The following is a 20,568-nucleotide window of genomic DNA, read 5'->3' as shown; positions in this document are numbered from 1 at the left end:
GATTTTCTACTGATTAACAATGCCTCTGTTCTGCCTGCATTTAATTTGATTATGCTCACTCAAATACAGCAGACAATACCAAGCAACAGAACCTAGCAGTTGTCCCTCTCTGTCATTGCATGAATTTCCTTATGTTATATAAGACTAAAGAAGTATTTTTACTTCTTTAAATTATAGGGATTTAAATGATAGAACATGTACTGTCTGGGTTTCATCTGTAAGACAGCACAAGGAAATACTAAGTTGAGGCAAGGCTTGAATATGTATCTCACAGTTCCTCAACAGATTTCTCCACATAAATCAATGGCCTACAGCACTTTTCTTACTTGTTTATGTATCAATCTGAAAAACAAACTAGATGCATCACTATTTGTAGATTGCTTCTTCTGAAAGCATGTACAAAACACAGCTGCCAACCACAATTTAACAATGCATAGACCTGGTGGCTCTCTCCTCATCCCCAGATGTTGGCCTGCAAGCAATCTCATGTCCTTTATAATTTTCTGTAATTATTTATGGGCAAGAGAAGCCAGAGCAGGAATCTAGATTCCTGTAAGCTTCTTTATTATTTCCATTTTAGTCTTCTGAAGAATAGTAGTCATCACTCTAGGACTGAATGATATATTCATTAGAAAACAGACCAAGGACAATTTGAGATAAATTATTACTGGGTGTGTAGAAAGCTAAATTGTGGTTAGCGGCAGCTATGTCTGAAAGCATCCCCTATGTAAATAAGGAAAAAATATACAACCTATTTTGTCTTCACTTTAAAATGGAAGGAGTGAAAGAAGCCTGTCCCATTGGCAAGGCCTTCAAGATATCATTTCTTAGTTTAGCATATTGCATTGATAATTTCATAGGTCACGAAAGTTATGAGGCCAGACAGAGAATTAACTCAATTGCCCAATAAACAATATTATTTTCAATTGGAGGGTCATTAAAGTTACTGTCATATTATTGAGCCATAGTCAGGAAGGATTGGCACAATTGCTTAAGCACATCCATTTTTGTAAAGCACAATCAGAAAAGTTCTTTTCATGTCAAAGGATTATGTGGGGATTGTAAAAACTACTGTTAAGAATTACACTTTTTGAAAATATGGAGCAGATTCCTTTTTACATTTAAAAGCATACATTTCCTGGACCACACCCTGGTCACTTCCCATTTGGGTTAAGGTTAAGGTATGGACTACTGTAATGCACTCTATATGGGGCTGCCCTTGAAGAGCATCTAGAAACTTCAGTTGGCTCTAAATGCAGTAACCTGCACGCACAAGTCCATATTTGTACATGTACCACCTCTCTTGAGGGAGCTCAATTAGTTGCCAATTTGCTTCTGGTTATCAGCTGTAAAGCACTACATGGGGGTTATCTGATGGACCACCTCTTCCTAATTACATCTACCTGGCCCACCAGAACAGAAAGACAGGGCAAGTTGCAGGTCATAACTATCAAGAAAGTACATCTGGTGAAACCTAGGAAAAAGTCCTTCTCTGTGGTGGTTCCCTCCCTTGGGAACATCATTCCCCCAGACATAAGATTAACCCCCACCTTGTTTTTCTGTTTATCAGCAGGGACCCCATTTGAAGCTGATCATATGGCTGTTTGATTTTGTTGCTGCCGCCCTGTATAGGGGAAAGTTTAAATTGTTAATTTTTAACTGGATTTTTAATGTTGTACACCACCTGGAATTACTGTGAGTTTCACAGCTACACAATTTTGTATGTATAAATAAATATCTTTTCAAATTTAATATTCACTTTGGGCTCTAGCCTAGCCTTTCCCATAATGTTCCAGATATAATGGACTACAATACCAATAATTACCAGACAGGATATCATATACCAGTGCTTATGTGGGATGAGGGGAATCAAAGAGTCCATTCTATCTAGAGGTCGTTATTATGGACAACACTATCACAGAACATTCAGAAAACAAACCATAGAACAGGGGTGTCAAACTGCTGGCCTGCGGGCCAGATGCATCATAGCGAAACCACGCCCACCCCATTGCCAGCAATGGGAAAAAAGTCACAATACGTCACGTGAAGTTGCGAGTTTGACAACCCTGCCATAGAAACTAAAATCTTTCCATTTCATGCTTACACTATCAATTTTGACAAATAATAATTATCCCCTCAAAAAAAGCATAGCCATATCATTAATTCAATGGAAACAACACTTTGCACGTAGATTTGAAAATAAAAATCCTTCCTTCCTTCCTTCCTCCCTCCCTTCGATAGGTTCCCCGATAGGCTTCCATTAATTAGAAAAAAGACAAAAAGAATTCTCCCTGAAGTTACACCTGCTGCTCTGCTTAATAGAATTGTATTATTAATCTTTGCACTCAAGCAGCATGTTGGCACTAACTCCTAGCCCTAAGAATCAAACTATATTTTGCAACTATTTCATTTTTGTCTCCATAATGAATTGTTGTACTAAGAAAAGTGCCAGGAGTATATAGTGTGATTAAAAATTGTGACAACAAATGGCCCTCCTATAAAACTGATTTTTCTCCCTTTTTGCCATGCTAAAGATTGGTTTATCCATATATACAATAACACACAGGAATAGTACAATTGTCACACAATATGCTTAACGACCGTTAAAAGAAAAAAAATAACTTAATCAATGTCCTGCTGAAATGACTTAGTTCCACTTACAACCCTATAACTGCTAACTGCTGACAAGCTTTGGCAGGTTTCTACAGCACACAGTCTTGCCATTTCTGGACAGAAGTTATCATAAGGACAAACGTAGGGGGGAGGTGGAGGTGGAAGTGGAAGCCAAGTATACAGAATACAAGTATTCTCGCTGAAAAGACCAGGATAAGAACAGGAAAACCAAGTCATGTCCTGGGTTGCAGCCTGCAATGATCATTTGGTCTTAAGTTATGAACTCCCTGTTACTCAGAAATGATTTCAAAGATTGTAAACTGAGAAACATGCCTGTGTCATGTTCCATTCCCCTTGACAGGAGGTTGGTTATTCACTCAGAGCATAACACAAATACTGCTTGTTGAAGGCAACAGACATGACAAAAGTTCTGCTCGATAGCTCAAATGCTGAGGTAACATCAAATGAAAGCAATAGATGGAAACACATGAACTGTAGCTTCAGGCTGAAGTAATATCAGGTGCATCTCTACACCCTCAGGGCTTAACTCCTACACTTTTAAGTCCCTCCCATTGAAACAGCCTCCTTCAGTTTCACTTAATCAGGCAGTGAACAGGTACTTCTCTCTCAACACTGACAGCAACAGTTTAATAGTTCAGAACAACTTGGATCCGAGTTCCCAAACTCACAGGTAAGTTAACTTTCAATCATTGAACGCTTTACAAAATGATTTAAAAGAAAAGACAAGCAGCTAAGTAAAGCATGTTAGGTAAGTGTTATTCCTTAGCATGTTCTGCCTTTCTGGCAAGACACGGTTTGTCCAGTACAGGTGCATTATTCTTAAAAGCAGGCTTATGATACAATATGTAATTTGTTATTTAAATCTGCACAAAACATAAGTCTATTTACTATATGATTTTGTTCAAGCTAAGGTGCTATTAGTTATTTTTAAGCTGAATTCATTAATTTTCAGTGTAAAATAAACTTTTAAAATTCCCTCATTTAACACATTCAAGTGAATTATTCCGACCTGCTTGAATATTTAAATTAAGAAGCCAGGTTTTCTGATGTACTCAAATGAGTATAGTATCAGTTGCTATGACAGTCATAATTAAGACTTTGTTAAGAAATGTGTGTGTGTAAAATATGTGAGAGAAAAGTATATTGCATTGCCAATCTACTTTGGAAAATAAACAAATGAATGAATACCTATTGTGATTAGTATAAAATGGGCTTAAGTTGTTTTTAAAATGGAGAAACAAATAATTCCTGTGCTTGGAATGTATAAATGTAAAATCCTTTTTTGTTATAGTTCATACTGACTTCTACAGAATTTATCCTTTTGCTCATTTTATATCCATCATCAAGCATGCAATTTTTTTATTTTTATTTTTATTTTATAAAATCACTCATTTTAGTTTTAAACATTAGCAATCCAGAAGGTGGAGTAATTAATCACTGAAAAATCTGGCCTGGAATAAAACTCAGAAATCTCATTCTTGCAAAATGCTGGATAGGTGACAGTGGCATGATTTAAGTTATGCAATAATGCCACATCACAATATTTTAATCATAGCATGCCCTTCTAAATGCTCCACCTCAACAAAGACTCGTCACCTAGATCAATATCACAAAAAAGAATGCTGCAACAGCAGCAGACCATATGCATAATGTTCCTTAAAAATGGTTGCTTAGCCAGCTGTAGCTATGATATATTAAGCAAGATCATTACACCAATATGCTATAAAGAATATTTTGAAACAGCACTTTTGAATATTTAAAAAAATGAAATACTATATATTGGGAAAGTGTTATTATTTTTCAGTGCTGAATTCAAAATATTTACATAGGCAATAATAAAGGCTAACAGAAATTAATGTAGCTTTTGTCTTTTTAAATGATCTATATAAGGCCAAACAAGACTTCAAATTTTCTCCTAAATCTATAAAGGCTTATCCTTTGCCAAGCATGACCACTGCCAGTTTAATCTGAAAAAGAGTGCTGGATTCAGAAAATATATGTCTAAATGTATCTAACTGGCACTAGCACTATTTCAGTTTAGACAAGTTTTGTTTCACAAAAATAGCAGTATGTATTTCATTTTAACTTAATTACTTCCATCTTCAAGTAATATTCCTTTTTTTAAAGCTAGGAATGGCAATTAATGATTTTATATACCAAGCATAATTCAGATTTATCACTAGCCCGTTCCTATTTTTACTTCACTATATTTAAGTCGTCCATGTTCATTCCAAATATATAATGGAATCCTTAAGACTACAATTCTGTATTTATTCACAGGAGAATAAATTTAACAGAATACATATTATTATTTACATAGATTTTTGCTGTAAAGATTATTTTGCACCCAGTGTTTGCATTTCTCTATTTGAAATAACTAAAGAGGCTGATTATTTCAAAAGAGTTTTATTATTAAGTTATCTGTTATTGGAAAGATATATCTCTCAAAAAATGCACATTCCTACACGTGATAATTAAGTATAGAAATTCCAAATTTGCTTTAAGTGTGCAATAAATTAATAGAAATTTAGTTTTAGCAAGGAAACACATACTGCTTATTTTTATTTCCTTTTTTCTTCTTCAAGAACTAATGGTGCATACTGAGCAATCTTTTATTGTATTTCAGTATATTCTTATTTCAGAATACAGATTCAAACTGCTATTGGCTTTGTGAACCTTGCGGGACAGTTTGTTGTGGCAACAGTAACTTGAAGTATTATTTGCACAGAGGCTTATAAATTAGTACAAAGATTAGAAAGAATCTGGTAGCACCTTTTCAGACTAACAAATTTTATTGAAAAGAATAAGTTTTTGTGAATTGAAATATCACATCATCAGATATTAATTATTTAATTAATAAAATATGTTAGTCTGAAAACTTATCAGACTCCTGACTTCGCTACAATAGACTAACACAGCTTTCTTCACACGAAGCTAGCACATTAGGTATAAGTTGAACTTACCAAATCTTTCACTTTGGTTATTATCTAAATTTAAAATTGCATTGTTTAAGCACTATTTTGCCACTTTATGATGGGTATTTGTTTTCTGTTAATATTGTCCAAATAAATTAGCGTGCATGTAGAAATTAATTCAAATAATTATGTCAGAAAGCTGATATAATAAGATTCACTTGCTATTTTAATTATCTTCCAAACTGCAATGCTATTTTATATAGTTTCTATAGCTGGGATTCAAAAAGTCCCATAGTAGGGCTTACAATTTTCAAATAGCCCCTATATTTAATAGCACTTGCTTGAAGCCCTCTAAATTTGGAAATAGCAGCTGAAAAAAAGCAGCACCAAATTCTTCTTAAGCATCCTTTATATTCTAATCTGTATCAGAAGAAAATAAAAATTACTTTTTCATCTTTTATGGAAAAGTGTTTCTAGAAATATCAATAAAAAACCAGTATATAGTGAACTAAAGGGAAGCAAAATTCATTTAGAATGATATACACTTTTATATTGTAAATTGATATACACCTTTATATTGTAATTAATAGAAAAACAGCAAGTTTAAAAGTAATAAGAGAGAGTCAAGTGAGATTGTAAAAATTAAAAATTAAAAAAAGTATGGCATGAATTTTCATTCGCAGATATGATTTTAAAAATCCAGGAAGGCCCGCATAAAATATTATTGACATGTATTTGTTTTTAAGAAATGACACATTTTATAGTTTCATTTGTAATCACATTTATAATATTTTTACATTGAAAATAGTAGTTACTCTGCATTTACTTTAGTTTGTAGTTTAAACATTAATAGGAAAAAAGTTTTGAAGAAATTGTAAAGCCATCACTTCCCTGTATTACTGTAGTTTCGGGTAACAGATACAGTATGTGGTTTTGCAACAGTCATCATTTTGATAATAGTGCTTACAGTTCATGATGAAATCATCACTTTTTAGATCTCTGCCATAACACATCTATAAAATCATGAGAACATGACTCTGAGAGATTCTCACGCCTTCAGAATCAGCACACATAATGGAACAAGTTAATACAAGCCCGTCTGACTTATCTGCAGAGCAAATCACCAGCCTGTATTAAAAGTATCCATTTGTTTTATTTCTAAGAGAAAGCAAGCGGTAGATTATGTCTCTATAAATCAATGGATGCCGGACTCGTTATTTTTTGTACCTTAGAGATCAGCCATGCTACACAACAGTGAGTTCATTAGTAACATAATTAGAAACCAAGAAAGAAACTGCAACAAGATGTCATTCAACAACTTAACATTCAATAACTTAACATCAGACTCGCTGTGGGATGTTGCAAAGTATGCATACTAGCCAGTCCTTAAATATTTGCTTAGGCTGCTTAAAAAGCTTGTTTGCTCTCTAGTAGAGCTGGGTCAGCTCTCCAGGATGGAGTCAATCCCACTCCACCCTACTTCTCCCTAGCATGGAATCTCTTCCTCTTTCCCTAACTGGCTCAACTGGATTATGCTTAAGCTTCTACTTTTGTTAGCAGGACCTGCCATCTCTTCACATAGTCTCATCCACCTACAGTTCCCTCTCCCTCTGCTTTCATCTTTTCCCTGTCACATCCTGAGTGGATAGTCTTCCCGTGCTGCTTGTAAGAGTTTTCTTTAATTAATTCAACCAGACTTTCAGGTAGGAGACACCCCTGAACTTCAGGTCAGTTAATTAGGGTGCTACTCCAGACTTAGGTGCTTCCCCTTAGGGCAATCTTGTTTATAAAACCTAAGATTCTTCTAAATTAGCTTCACTTTTCTCATATTTGTAATTCATTTCGAATCAAGGGCAAACTCATAGAGTTAAGTTTGAGTATGGCGTCAAGTTAAGGGACGCGGTGGCTCAGTGGGTTAGGACGCTGAGCTTGTCGATCAGAAGGTCGGCAGTTTGGCGGGTCGAATCCCGAGTGCCGCGTAACAGAGTGAGCGCCTGTTACTCGTCCCAGCTTCTGCCAACCTAGCAGTTCGAAAGCACGTAAAAATGCAAGTAGAAAAATAGGGACCGCTCCGGTGGGAAGGTAACAGCGTTCCGTGCGCCTTTGGCGTCTAGTCATGCCGGCCACATAACCACGGAGACGTCCTCGGACAAGCGCTGGCTCTTCGGCTTTGAAACGGAGATGAGCACCGGCCCCTAGAGTTGGAAACGACTAGCACGCATGTGCGGGGGAACCTTTACCTTTACTTTTTATGGCGTCAAGTTATTCAGAATGGTGAGAGCCACAGCAAATGAACTCTTTACAGCAAGGAATATGTGGCAAAAAGGGCAAAGAGATTCGGTATTCGTACTAAAGGGCAGAATTATCACTTCACATATAAATGTCCGTGTCTTCTTTTATAGGGCTATATCTTGCCCAGGAAAGAATTTTAGAACTTTGGTGATAACTCACTAAAATATAAATGCAAGATATATCAGAAAGGGGAAATAAATAATCAATTCTATGTTGTAGAACATCGGCCTCCAACCTTTTGGGCACCAGGGACTGATTCCATGGAGAGAGGTTTTTCCGTGGACTGGATAAATGACGTGCTTTCGTGTCCTGCCTGCATCCCGTGGATGGGGCTTCCCTTGTTTATACAGCCCAGTTTCTGGCATGCTGTGGACCAGTGTCTGGCATGCTACATGGAACAGGGTTTGGGGACCCCTGTTGTGCAATACTGGAATAAGTTATAAAAATTATAAGCTATTTCTGAAATATCTTTACATAAATCTACACGATAATTCTTGAAATATCTTATAAAAACAAATGTGGTCTTAGATACGGTAAAGCAACTACAATTTTCTAAGGAATAATGTACCCTATCTACAAAAAAATTTAAAATATTTGGAATTATAAATTTAGGGGGGGAAAGTTTAAAAAGGAACATAATAGACCTGTATGTGATTTCAGAAGAAATAGAAGGTTTTTTTCATAACACCAGCACCTTAGTCATACAATGAAACTAATAAATACTATAGTCAGAAACAACAAAATGCAATGTTTAGAATTTATTAATTTTATAGCTTAGCTTACCATGTCACATCGGAAAAAGATGGCTAATAATAAAATATAAAACACACACACACACATACACATGTATATACGTGTGTGTGTGTGTGTGTGTGTGTGTATACATACACATACATACACACACACACACACACATACATACATACATACATACACACATAAAAAATGAAGAAAGTAAATAAAATAAACTATGCCACCCACATAAAATCTATTTCAGCTACTGGGCCAACTAAAGGACCAAAAGCATACATCCTCTTTCATATTCCCACCAGATATCTGTGATGATGATGATGATGATACAAACAAAAAAGTCTTAAGCTTTTAAAAAATGCCGGTAATCCTTTATAATGAATTTGGTTTCTTATGCCAAATCATATTCAGAATTACAGGTTATACCAAAAAAATTAAATTATGCTTGAAAATCTTAAAAGTATTTTAATATTTATATTGTATGATACTTGTAACCAGATCCAGTCAATAAACTAACTGCAGTATTTTGGAGCTGAAGTTTTCATTTTTCCAAGCCACCATGAAAGAGTACAATCTGATTGAAATAGAATTACATTTAACATTTTTTGAGGAAATAGATGGTTGACCTTATTTGTATCAATATAACTTCTAGCAATGAACAACAGAGCACAAAGGTTTGGAGATGAACCCTATAGTATTAAATTGTAGACCTCTGTTTTCTAAGAATGTAGCACCACTGTGATGGGCTGGCTGATTCATTGTGTTCTAGCACCTTTATCTTATGTGTGTAAATTTTCAATTGTTTTCCTTTTGCCATTTCTTTCTCTGCATTGAGGATAAAAAGAAATAAAGAGCTGAGGAATACTAGAAAAATGATGATATATTACTCTACACTACACAGGTTATATGTCAGTAATGTGACTTTTGAAAAGCAAATAAGACACATTCAGGAAAAATTCAGTAAATGGCTATTAAACAAGACATCTAAATGTCATTCCACTCAAAGATAGTATACTGGGAATAATCTTCATCCTAATGACCTACTTATACACCCTTCTCAAAAGACTCTATTTTCCCACAGGGTTGTTCAGTTTTGTTCAGTTTCAGCTGTTTTCCTGAATATTTTCATTTTTATCCCAGAACATTTGGCCATAGCATAAATATGATGTCATTTTCAAGACATAAATCTTCCAGAACAGAAAATGATCCATAGTATTCAGGTACATTCCAGAGAACAATGGAAAATTCAGAGCCAGGATAATGTAGAAACAGAGAGATTCAAGTTCAAGCCCACTCTCAGCCATAGAAACTCAAGGAGTGACTTTGGGCCAGTCACTCTCTCCCAGCCCAAGCTAACTGACAGGTTGTTGCTGTGAAGGAAAAAAGGGGGAAATGCTATGTATTCAGCTTCAGCTCAGAAGGAAAGGTGGAATAGTTACATAATGAATATATTCTAAATAAATAAATGACAGAATGTCTCAGGCCCAGAAGACAGAGATGTGCATATCCTTGATCCTTATAAAAAGGAACACTAATATTTCTAACACTAATTTTTGTATTATAGTGTCCTGTTTGCAAGCGCTGTTATTTCCCGACACTTCCAAAAGTGGCTTCATATCAAATCTTTTGGAAAGCTCCTCTTTCAGCAGGAAGAAACAGTAAAAAGCACAAATTAATTTGAAACGAACTAAAGTTCTGTTAACTAATTGTCACAAGGACAATCCTAAACATAACATCAGAATAGAAGATGAGCCTCCTCAAAGAGCGTAAACCGAAAAAACCTCATTATATCCCCAGACCCCCAGGAAAACCATTTAAATACAAGTGCTTTCAGTGCCCCTTTACTTGCAATGAGAAATCACATCTTTTTAACCATATGAAGTATGGGCTGTGCAAAAACTCCATCACACTGGTGACAGAACAAGATCGTGTGATCAAATGTGCAAAGTCAAATTCTTTGGAGATTAAGCAGACTCAGGCAGACTCTGCAGCCAAACCAACCTCTTCCAAGGCCCTCTCAAATTTTGAATCTAAACCTCAATATGCATTTGCCAAAGATGACTCCAAGGAAAATATGGAAATTCAAAACCAAGTGACAAATATATCACTGCATGGACCAAAATCGCCTACTGAAAAGGAACTAACTCTTATTTGTAATGAAGAAGAAACTACAATCAATATGCAGTCTGCTCTTGAAGGCATCGTAAGGCCTTCTGCATTTGTTCCAGTGGGAGAGCATCGGCACAATAAGGACAATAATGATATGTCTCAATTAAATTCTCTTTCCAATTCAAATAAAAGCCCTTCTTTTCCAACAAAGTCAGCCTTTCATGCTCCAAACAATCTATGGAAAACAGGTGGTACAATTATCACTCCAGAGTTTACTCATAAAATTACACCTGCAAAAGGCTTCACTTCCATTCCATCTTATGTACAGCCCATGATTCCAGAATATTCACCTTCGTTGTATGAACATGGATTAGCTATCTATGCACCTTACTTCCTATCAGGAAACTCTCATGAATGTGAAAGTTCAGTGCTGTCTGTCTACAGCTCTCAAGATCAAAGACATTTTCTTCCTCATCCAGGACCACTTCCTAAACCAATCAATCCGGCAACATATGAACACTACCGCTTATTCCAGCCATATCGCCCAAATCTTCCAGTGCCATATGGATTTTGTAGACCATCAGAACCAGCATTTTACAGGCTACCACATGTTGCAGATATTAACAGAGACACAAATTCTCATTTAAAGGAGGAAACAACCTTGCTATATCCTCATTCTTCAAGTCCAGCCAGGTTATCGTCACAAAATTCCCATAAAAAACCAGATGACCACGAAAAGGAAATTCCTATGCTGCATAACAAAGGTCATTCTAAAGAAGATCAAAATGAAAGAGAAAACGCCAAAATGAGCCCTCGTGCTGGAAGTGCAGCAACTGGATCCCCAGGAAGACCCAGCCCAACAAACTTCACTCAAACTAGCCAAGGTTGCGAAGGCCTATTTGATCTCTCTAATAAGTCATCTTCAGTTATTAACAAATGTGATCAAGCTGAAGAAAGTTTTACAGCATTCAGACCTGTGAGGAAAAGTACAGACCAATCACCTCCACCTGTATCAAAAGAAGACAAAGGAAATACTCCTAAAAGGTAAAATGTCAAATGCTCTTTTAAAGCCTTTTTTTTTCCTGCTAAAGTCTATGGTGAAAGCAAACATGCCCTCAAGATACATTACATAGGGCCTCCTAGGACATATTTCATTACTTGTCAAACTGGAAAACACACGGCAAGTAGGAAATACATGGGATGCAACTATATATAGCTAGGTGGGAAAGTTTATTTTAGAAGAGGGGAAGGGAATATTCTTGCAAGGGTTATATACCAGTGAGCAAGAGCAGGGCTATCTTAATTCAAACTTTTTCCCTCTTAAGTTCATCACTACCTCTTTTTTTGGTAGGCTCTGGTCTAATGACTTGCTGTTCTGAGTGCTGAATGAGGAAAAAGACATTTCTCTTCTCCCTATCCAATGAAGAAACAGATTGAGGATAGCAGGGGTTTTGGAGGGAGAATGGGGAGGAATGCAGTCAATGGACTTTTACTGTTGCCTTTCAAAGAAATGTCTCACTACAATTTATTTCTATATTATGTTTTGTTATTGTGCTATTATCCTAAATTAAATTAAATATCAAGAGAATGGAATATGCATGACAAATAACAGAGTAATACATGAAAGTAGGAATTATAGTAAATAATAGTAAATTATACTAAATAATAAAATAATCTTTTATTCTTTTACAACCTAGCCTTATGCATATTTACACAGATACAAGCACCATATAAATAGTGAATCAAATGTTTAAGCATGCACAGGATTGCTAACTTAAATGCTGCTATTTGTACAGTTATTTATAATACAATGTCATTTACTATATTTATGTTATAGTTATTCACCATTTTTTTTTACCGTTGGCAGTGTGTGAGAACAAAATTATATACAGATAGTAATATGATGCAAACCCAGGCAATATAAACAAACACCAGAAGAACCTATGGGATAACATAACATTTTGATTAAACATACCAATAAAATTAGGATTAAGCATTAAATATTTTGTTTCATGAAAGCAGATTGTAGACCAGCCTTTTTCAAGCTTTTTATTCCAGAGAAACACTTGAAATTACTTTTAGGTCTCAGGGGAAACCCTGCATAAAAATTCACAAAAAATACAAAAGCTTCCCAATCCAATTCACTTTTAACCCTCAGAATCCATATCTATATAACATTTACAGCAGCAAACCAGCAGGTGGGCAAGCAACTCATAGTGCATAAAAATTCTTACCACTCTGAGAACTAATACTACTGTATGCCATGCAAAGTGTGTGTGTGTGAGAGAGAGAGAGAGAGGGGGGGGGAGAGATTTACAACAGGCATTATATAACAATGGCCTAAATGGCCTCTTCCCATTCTGTGCTTTTATAACACGTCTCTTTTCCAATAATCCTTATACAGCAGGCCTCTCCAAGTCAAATATTTACTTATTTTTAACATAATCATCAGAAAACCCTTGCTACATTCATAAGCACATTGATAAACCATAGCACTTACTCACTGTAACTGAAAATATATTTCCCAGTATATACGATGCAGAATGACTTCATAATTTTATGTAATTATCTTAACATGAAAATAAGCCAAAATGTATGAATTGCTCACAGGTCACCTGAGATTTAAAACTACGTCTTCCACATGCAAAAATATTAATGAGATAAACAAATGCATTTGCAATGGTGTGGGTGTCTGTGTAACAATGATAGAATTTTTCTAATTGGTTCTATATACAACCAATTTGTTTCATTTCTAATTCAAAATATCTACCCCTTTTAGGTATTTTGCCTAATTACACAATAAAATTTTCCATTTTTCCTCTCAGTAGTGACATCGCTAATGAAAAGGAAAATGTACAACATGGAAATGACAGTAATGAGGATCCTTTGTCCAGTTCCGAAGACGAAGCAGGGATAACACCGCTTAATCTTTCTAAGAAACCAGATGCAAACTTAGCTGATACACACACATATTCAAGCACTGTCCAAATAGAAAACCAGAACTGCATGGAACTGCAGGAAATGCCTTTGAACCTTTCAGTGAAGGACAACTATCATGTAAATTTATGTCTCCAGAACTCATTATATGAAAGTAAAGATCATAACCTTCAAAAAGCTGAAACTAAAGATTTGGGGATAGAAATATGTAACCCTAAGAATCACACAGACAAAAGTTCCTTCAATAAGTCTCCTACTGTGATGCCTATCAAAGAAGAGCAGGAACCAAGGACAATTGAGAGTTGTGATGAGCAGAAGCAAACTGCAGCCGTTGCTCTCTGTCAATTAGCTTCCTACAGTCCAAATACAATTCCAAAAGAGAGTGCAGAGAAAAATAAGCAAGAGAACAATTCTCAGTATGCAGATTCCATTGCTGAACCATCAGAAACCCAGAATAACCATTGCAAAAAAACAAAAGGACAAAAAAGGACCAATCACAGAGAAGCAATAAAAGTACAAGGAATCAAAAGAGTAAGAACAAATGAATGCAGTAGAGTCTTCACTTTGAGAAAGAGAACAAGGATAACATAATATTGTTCCACCAAATACCCAGTATAGTTCATATGTACACTATCTAACAATACCAATTTTTTGCAGTACCAATTTTTATTTTTACTTTGCAGATTCTTTATTCTATTCAATTGAACTGTGTAAATATTAAAATGTCTTGTACATACATTTTAAAGTAACTAAAATGTCTCATAGTTATATCTTTTTAAAGTCAACATTTAAATGTAAAACTGAAGCTAAATGATAATTTCTTAAATGCACTATTGTAGAAACATGTTTCTTAAATGCACTATTGGGAAAACAATTTATTCCAAAAATAGAGCTTCTAAAAGAACGTTCTGGATATGAGTGTTCTATTGTGTCTCTGACTAATTTCATTTTCAAATCTTTTTGTTTTATGTTTTTTGTTGTCCAATGTATTTTTTGCAGTTTTATCAACATTTTAAGAATGAAAATTTCCAGCTACTTAAGGTTAGGTGTTATTGAATTCTCATTGATAATATATTAGAGCACTCATATAAAACTTTGTTAAATTACAGCTTTGGTATTGTGTTTTTCCCAAGTCGAATGGTCCAAAATAAAAAAGTTATGGTCCAAATTTTAAGTCCTAAATTAATCAAATTAATTAAACTTTAGTACTTATACAAAGTAGAGGTCCTACACAAATAGCTTACATGTTTGATAAACTGCAAGATCAGGTCCCAAGTACTAAGAGAAATGCAAATCAAGAAATTATTTATTTCAATCCATATTAGAAGGAATCCCATGTTGTGAATTCTATATTTTGCATCCATCAGTTTGTAGCACTAAATAAATTGTATAGAATAGGTATTAGTGAACGTTTCATAGTCTTGTTAGTAAAGATTTTCCATTTCACATGTTAATTTTTCCTCTTTTTACAATAAAATTGTATATATTGTAGCAAAAAATAGCTTGCAAAGAAACAAACCATAAAGGCTACAGATAAACCTTAGGTATCATGATGTATATTCCTCAGAAAGTTACAACAATGTATCTTTGTAAGTATCAGTTGTAACAATGTTTAGCTGGGGAGAAATACAGATCACTCTAATTCATGCCAATGTTGCATTTATTTGATATTTATTCCATTTCTGGTGTAAAACTACGTTCTTTAAAAAAATGCACAAAAATCAAATATGTAACCTAAAATCTGTATTTAAATGTTATTTATGTACACACGCTGAATATTGTCCAGCAAAATATACCTTTCTAAGTGTAATTTACTGAAGTATATGCATTTTTAGTATATTTCATCCTAAAATATATCTTTCTTATTATATTTTTACCATCAAAATTGCAAAATTCAAAGAAGTCCTTGGAAGTGTAAATCATAACAGTTGATTTTTCTTTTGATGAGAACTGAAGAAAAGTTACAATGCTCAAGAATCCCTGTACTCACATAAGATACAAATGGAATGTATGAATACTATGACTATTATCCATAGGTATTAAAATGTCAAGCCTTTAGAGAACTGGCCATGTATGATAAGTGATTAATGAACATTGCACAGGTAGTTCTTATTTAATGATGGTAATTGGGACTGACGACTCCTTCACTAAGTGATGTAGTCATAAAGCACAATGTCACATGACCAGACCAACCTTCTACAGGATTGCCAGTTGAAGTTAAGTGAATCCCACACAGTCCTTAAACGTGACATTCTGTGATCACCTTTTGAAACCTTCTGCTAGCTTTCCCATTAACTTTGCTACTTGTAAGCCAGCAGTGAAGGTTGTAAATAGCGATCACAGACAACAGAATACCCTGATATCCTAATTGCAAGTGATTGCTAAGCACCCAAATCACAATCACATGACTGCACAGAGACTTCAATGGTCATAATTTCAAGGACCGGGTGTAAGTCTTCTTGTTCAGTGCCATCATAACTTTGAACAGTCATTAACTAAGGCCTACCTGTAACAGGAATAACTATTAGGAAATTAGGGCAGTTTGATTTAAACAAATTGTCAGCAACAAAGATTGTGCTAGACAGGCTATGGGAAAATGTAGATTCAAATGCTTTTGGGGGGACGTCCTTGGTTATGAGGACTGGCACTTGTACAAATCCAGTTTCAGATCTTGAATCCAATTCTTAAGTTAACAAAAGACATAGATGGGATAACTGGAGTTTATTCAAAAATAGTAAGTGCTAGCAAAATATTTTAGGAGAAACTGGAGGATGGTAAGAGGCAAGTTAGACATTCAGACATTGGAGACTTCCAGTATCATGCAAAATCAATTTTGAGGATACTTTTTGCCGAGCTATTTAGTTACTTGCAGCATGGTTTTCAATATGAAACTGAAAGCACAGTTAAACCATATTTTATACATATTTCCCAATTTTCCCAAATATTAAGATCCCAGTCAGGTATGTTATTTATAAGAGGAACACCATAGTGAACAGAAAGAAAGCAACCCACATGTGCACGCACCCACCACTGTGCTAGCGCCGTGTGGGTGCTAGCGGCTCTGTTTATGCAAGCACAGGCACTAGCACCCCACTTGCGCAGGTGCACAAATGTCAGTGCCACTACCAGCACCAGTGCAAGCAGCTCGCTTGCGTATGCACACGGGCGCTAGCACTACCGCCATATGTGCATCTGTTTACGCATTCGCACATACACATTTCCCTTCTCCTCCCTTTCTCTCCAGGCTGCCAACCCGGAAAGGTTGGGGAGCTCTGCACTAGACCAAACTGGCTCTCTTATATATAAGACATAGACAAGCTCTTGGCATCCCACTTGAACAGAAAGCAAGATTCTCTCAAAGTTTCTGAAGAGAGCAGAATAATATTACAAAAATCTACAGAAGTCTTTTGCTAAGGGAGACAGCTAGTGCTTTTTCAGACTCTGAAAATACAAACAGCTATTAATTATTAACATATAATTCTATCAAACCAAAACAAATCTAATTTTATTTTCAGGGATTTTATTTTTGGTTCAGCTCAGTTTAGAAAACACTTACCATCTGAGAGTCGGGAAGGTAGTAACAATCCTCTTCTTCCCAATTCAGCCAGTGCCAAACATCCACCATGCCACGCATTATCAGTTTCCTGAAAACTTCAGTTTTAGAAAACAAGATTTTAGGATGATTTTTCTTAATTCTGATTTTAAAGTGTATGCCAAAGAAGTATCTTACATGGTGCTGTGTAATTGTGCAGCAAAACTTAAAATCAAATAAAATTTTCTTTAAATATGTCACTGTGAATCAATCAGACCATAATCCCAAAGTGACATTGCACTTTCCCCCTTTTTGCAAGTTGCATTGATATACATTAGGGTTTTTTTAAAAAAAATATTTAAACAATTTAAACAATAATTTTTTAAAGAAAATATTTAAACAATTATCTTTCTATGCTAAATAGTAGAGGTTCCCAAACTTTGACACTTCATGGTGCTGTTAATATTTTTATAATTCTTTTCCCAACCCTAGGTCTAAACCATGAACTATCTCAAGATAGTAATCTGCAATCCTGCGACATCCATGTGATTTTCTTAAGGTGCCCTGGCACAACAGCACAAAGTTTAAGAACTAAGTCTCTACAGAAAACTGACACTATAAGAGTCTGAATCCTCTTGGTCCTCAAAAACACAGATTGAGACTGTAAACTGAAACATTATTTTAATGGGGGAAAAATAAGATTCAAACATACTAAAAAATAAGCATCAGTTTTAGAATAAACCAAGATATTAAACTAAATGTAAATATGATTTAATATTTTGGTGTGTTCAGAATATCAACCTGCTTCTCAATCAAGAAAAAACAGGTTACCTATCAAGAATTGTGGATTTCCAGGTACAGAGAATGGTGAAAAGAATTACATCACATTTCTAGTAATGAATTGTTGGTCTGTGCTGTTTGTCAAAAAAACAAAAACAAAACACCATTTAGACTGTGATAAAGGGGAAAGGAAGATTTCAAGCATCAAATGGGCAGCATTTTGGAGAATCTATTTTGGAATCTAACTTCTATGTTTGCGCTTGATAAATGTTTTGTGGATAAAATTTCATTTCTGAAAAAACTGAATGCAAAGTATTACCTGAAGCAGTCTAATACAGACCCAACAACATCATCAGCTAACTCTTTTGGCAGCCTTCCAGTTAACCTGCCAATCCTGAAAAAGGCAACAGCACTTCATTAAGATTTTCATCAGTCTATGTTTGCCATGTTCATCATAAAAATACTAACGCTCTTGAAATATGAGATTTGTAATTTTGAAACTCAAATCTATAAATTCTGTAATATATATTGATCCAACTAATCTAATTTCAACTGAAGATTAAATAGTTGGTTAAATGTATCTGCATTCTCTATAGCAGGGGTAGGCAACCTCAGCTCTTTTATGACTCATGGACTTCATGCTGACTCAGGAATTCTGGGAGTTGAAGTCCATGAGTCATAAAAGAGCCGAGGTTGCCTACCCCTGCTCTATAGCATAGGCATGCCAAAGCAGATAACCTGTAACATTTAATTCTCCCCTCACCAGATCAAACTCCTATAAATAAATTTCTGGTATGTTCCTATGCTACGGTCTCTGATGCATTTAGAAGGCGGCAAGACACACATCAGGCTCCAGTAAACCCTTATATTATTTACTGTAATAATGTTCTTATTTTGTTTATGGATTCTGGATTCAGAAATATAAAGAAATAGATATGCATTTTTACTGCTTTGGAAATCCTTGCCACAAAATGAATACAATCCATTTTCATTTAAATATATAGAGAGATTGTTATTCAACACTAAACAAATGCTCATAATAATTTATTAAACTTATAAATTGCCCAATTCTATGGGTATGGGTAGCTCATGGCAATCAAACAAATTACAATAAAGAATGTAATTGCTTCCCAGTGTTTGAGAGTAACTCTTAAGAGATTTCGGAAAACAGAGGTAGAGATAACATGAGGTATGTATGTATGTATGTATGTATGTATGTATGTATGTATGACGATGTATTTTTATAACTAATGAAATTGGCTATAACTAATGAAACATAACTGCTGAAAATGGCTTCAGTATTTTAAAAATAGGAAATGGTATATACATACTCAAATACTAAATAAATAAAGCATATGAAAAGGCACTATAATTGAGAATATAATTCAGACATGAAAAAAGTAAATATTTCAACAAAGATCAAATGAATCCATAAGCAAGGCCATGTGTTTTGCTATATTAAACAAGACATTTAATAGCACTGTGTTCCATATCTTTCTAGTTACCAATATTTGCAGATTAAGCTGTGTAAATCAGTTTAACTCAAGAACACATACCCTTTTGCTGCAGACCATCTGACGATAGTATCTTTGTCTTTTAAGCCAATCAACAACTGCTCTGTGAAAACAGGTTTTTAAAATCATAACATGAATTAAAAGCAACCAAACATTGTCTTTCTCTTGGCACTTCATCAATTTTAGGTTCATTAGGATACATCTCCAAATTTTACTGGAGTGATGAGGATAGTGATTTGTTCCTAAACATGATTTTGTAAAGAAAAATCATGTTTGTTTGTTTTACTGGATCTGGCACAAAAGTCTAAATAGGTCTTTAAAAAGAAAGAAGATTCAATTAATTATGCGGGAAAAGTCAAAACGGGGCATGAAAGGGAGGGACGCATCATTCAAAACAATGTCAAGAACAATAACCAAAAAATACAAATAACATCAGTGCAATAACATGCACAAAATATTATTGTTAGCTAGCTTTAATTAAGGTAAGCATCAAATTAATAATTACAGCTTCAATAACAAAGAGCCAGTATGGTCTAGTGGTTAAGGTACCAGGTGGAAAATGGGAGACTTTGAGTTCTAGTCCCGCCTTAGCCAGGAAAACTAAGAGGAAGAATCAAAAGTATGATGCCCAGACATAAATAATATTTTTAAAACTATGAAACAAAAGTAACGTAACACTATTTACATTATTTCCTACCAGGTAACGTAAGGGATTGTAGATAAATCAATAAACCATATTCATAAACCACATTGGACAGGATGTCAGATCTTACATTGCTTTTGATCAAACATACCTATAACATTTTCAACCTCTCCTGGAATATCATATTCCTCTTCTTCCTCCTCCTCTCCTGTGTTAACTGCCATATTTTCTGTTTTCTGCGGAATGAGACCTCCAGTGGAAAACTGTAGATTGGCAGCTAAAGATCGGAATCCCCGTTGATACCTGGAAAGGCAGTTTCACTTATGGTTATATTTTTAGCAGAGAGAAGCGCATTATCTACAAAATATCCATGAAGTAGATTTTAAAAATGAAGGCAAAATATTCTGTCACTGGTGAAATAACTGCGCTGAAATTTCGCTATTCAAGTCTTACACAGCATTA

General features: G+C 34.9%; 2 protein-coding genes across 4 annotated transcripts in view; one reads left to right on the top strand and one right to left on the bottom strand.

Moving 5' to 3' along the window:
- TBCD (tubulin folding cofactor D) overlaps positions 1 to 20,568 on the bottom strand; it is a 176,856-nt gene that overhangs the window by 100,519 nt on the left and 55,769 nt on the right. For both annotated transcript variants that reach the window (XM_081320970.1, XM_081320971.1), the window contains exons 11-14: positions 20,258 to 20,409; positions 19,506 to 19,566; positions 18,269 to 18,343; positions 17,194 to 17,288 (exon numbers count right to left, since the gene is read on the bottom strand). In XM_081320970.1, the coding sequence (XP_081177096.1) occupies positions 17,194 to 17,288; positions 18,269 to 18,343; positions 19,506 to 19,566; positions 20,258 to 20,409 (383 nt within the window). The remainder of the gene's footprint in view (positions 1 to 17,193; positions 17,289 to 18,268; positions 18,344 to 19,505; positions 19,567 to 20,257; positions 20,410 to 20,568) is intronic.
- ZNF750 (zinc finger protein 750) lies at positions 3,219 to 15,810 on the top strand. Of its 2 annotated transcripts, none has more exons than XM_081320972.1 (3): positions 3,219 to 3,304; positions 10,156 to 11,744; positions 13,526 to 15,810. In XM_081320972.1, exons 2-3 carry the CDS (start codon positions 10,339 to 10,341, stop codon positions 14,226 to 14,228), a joined length of 2,109 nt encoding a protein of 702 aa, XP_081177098.1. In that variant the 5' UTR covers positions 3,219 to 3,304; positions 10,156 to 10,338; the 3' UTR covers positions 14,229 to 15,810. The 2 variants fall into 2 exon arrangements, with proteins under 2 accessions (XP_081177098.1, XP_081177099.1); XM_081320973.1 differs by having other exon boundaries at positions 3,238 to 3,382.

The sequence above is a fragment of the Vipera berus genome (assembly GCF_964194415.1).
Source record: "Vipera berus genome assembly, chromosome: 2".
Lineage (NCBI taxonomy): Eukaryota > Metazoa > Chordata > Lepidosauria > Squamata > Viperidae > Vipera > Vipera berus.
This window is presented reverse-complemented; position numbering and strand designations above follow the sequence as displayed.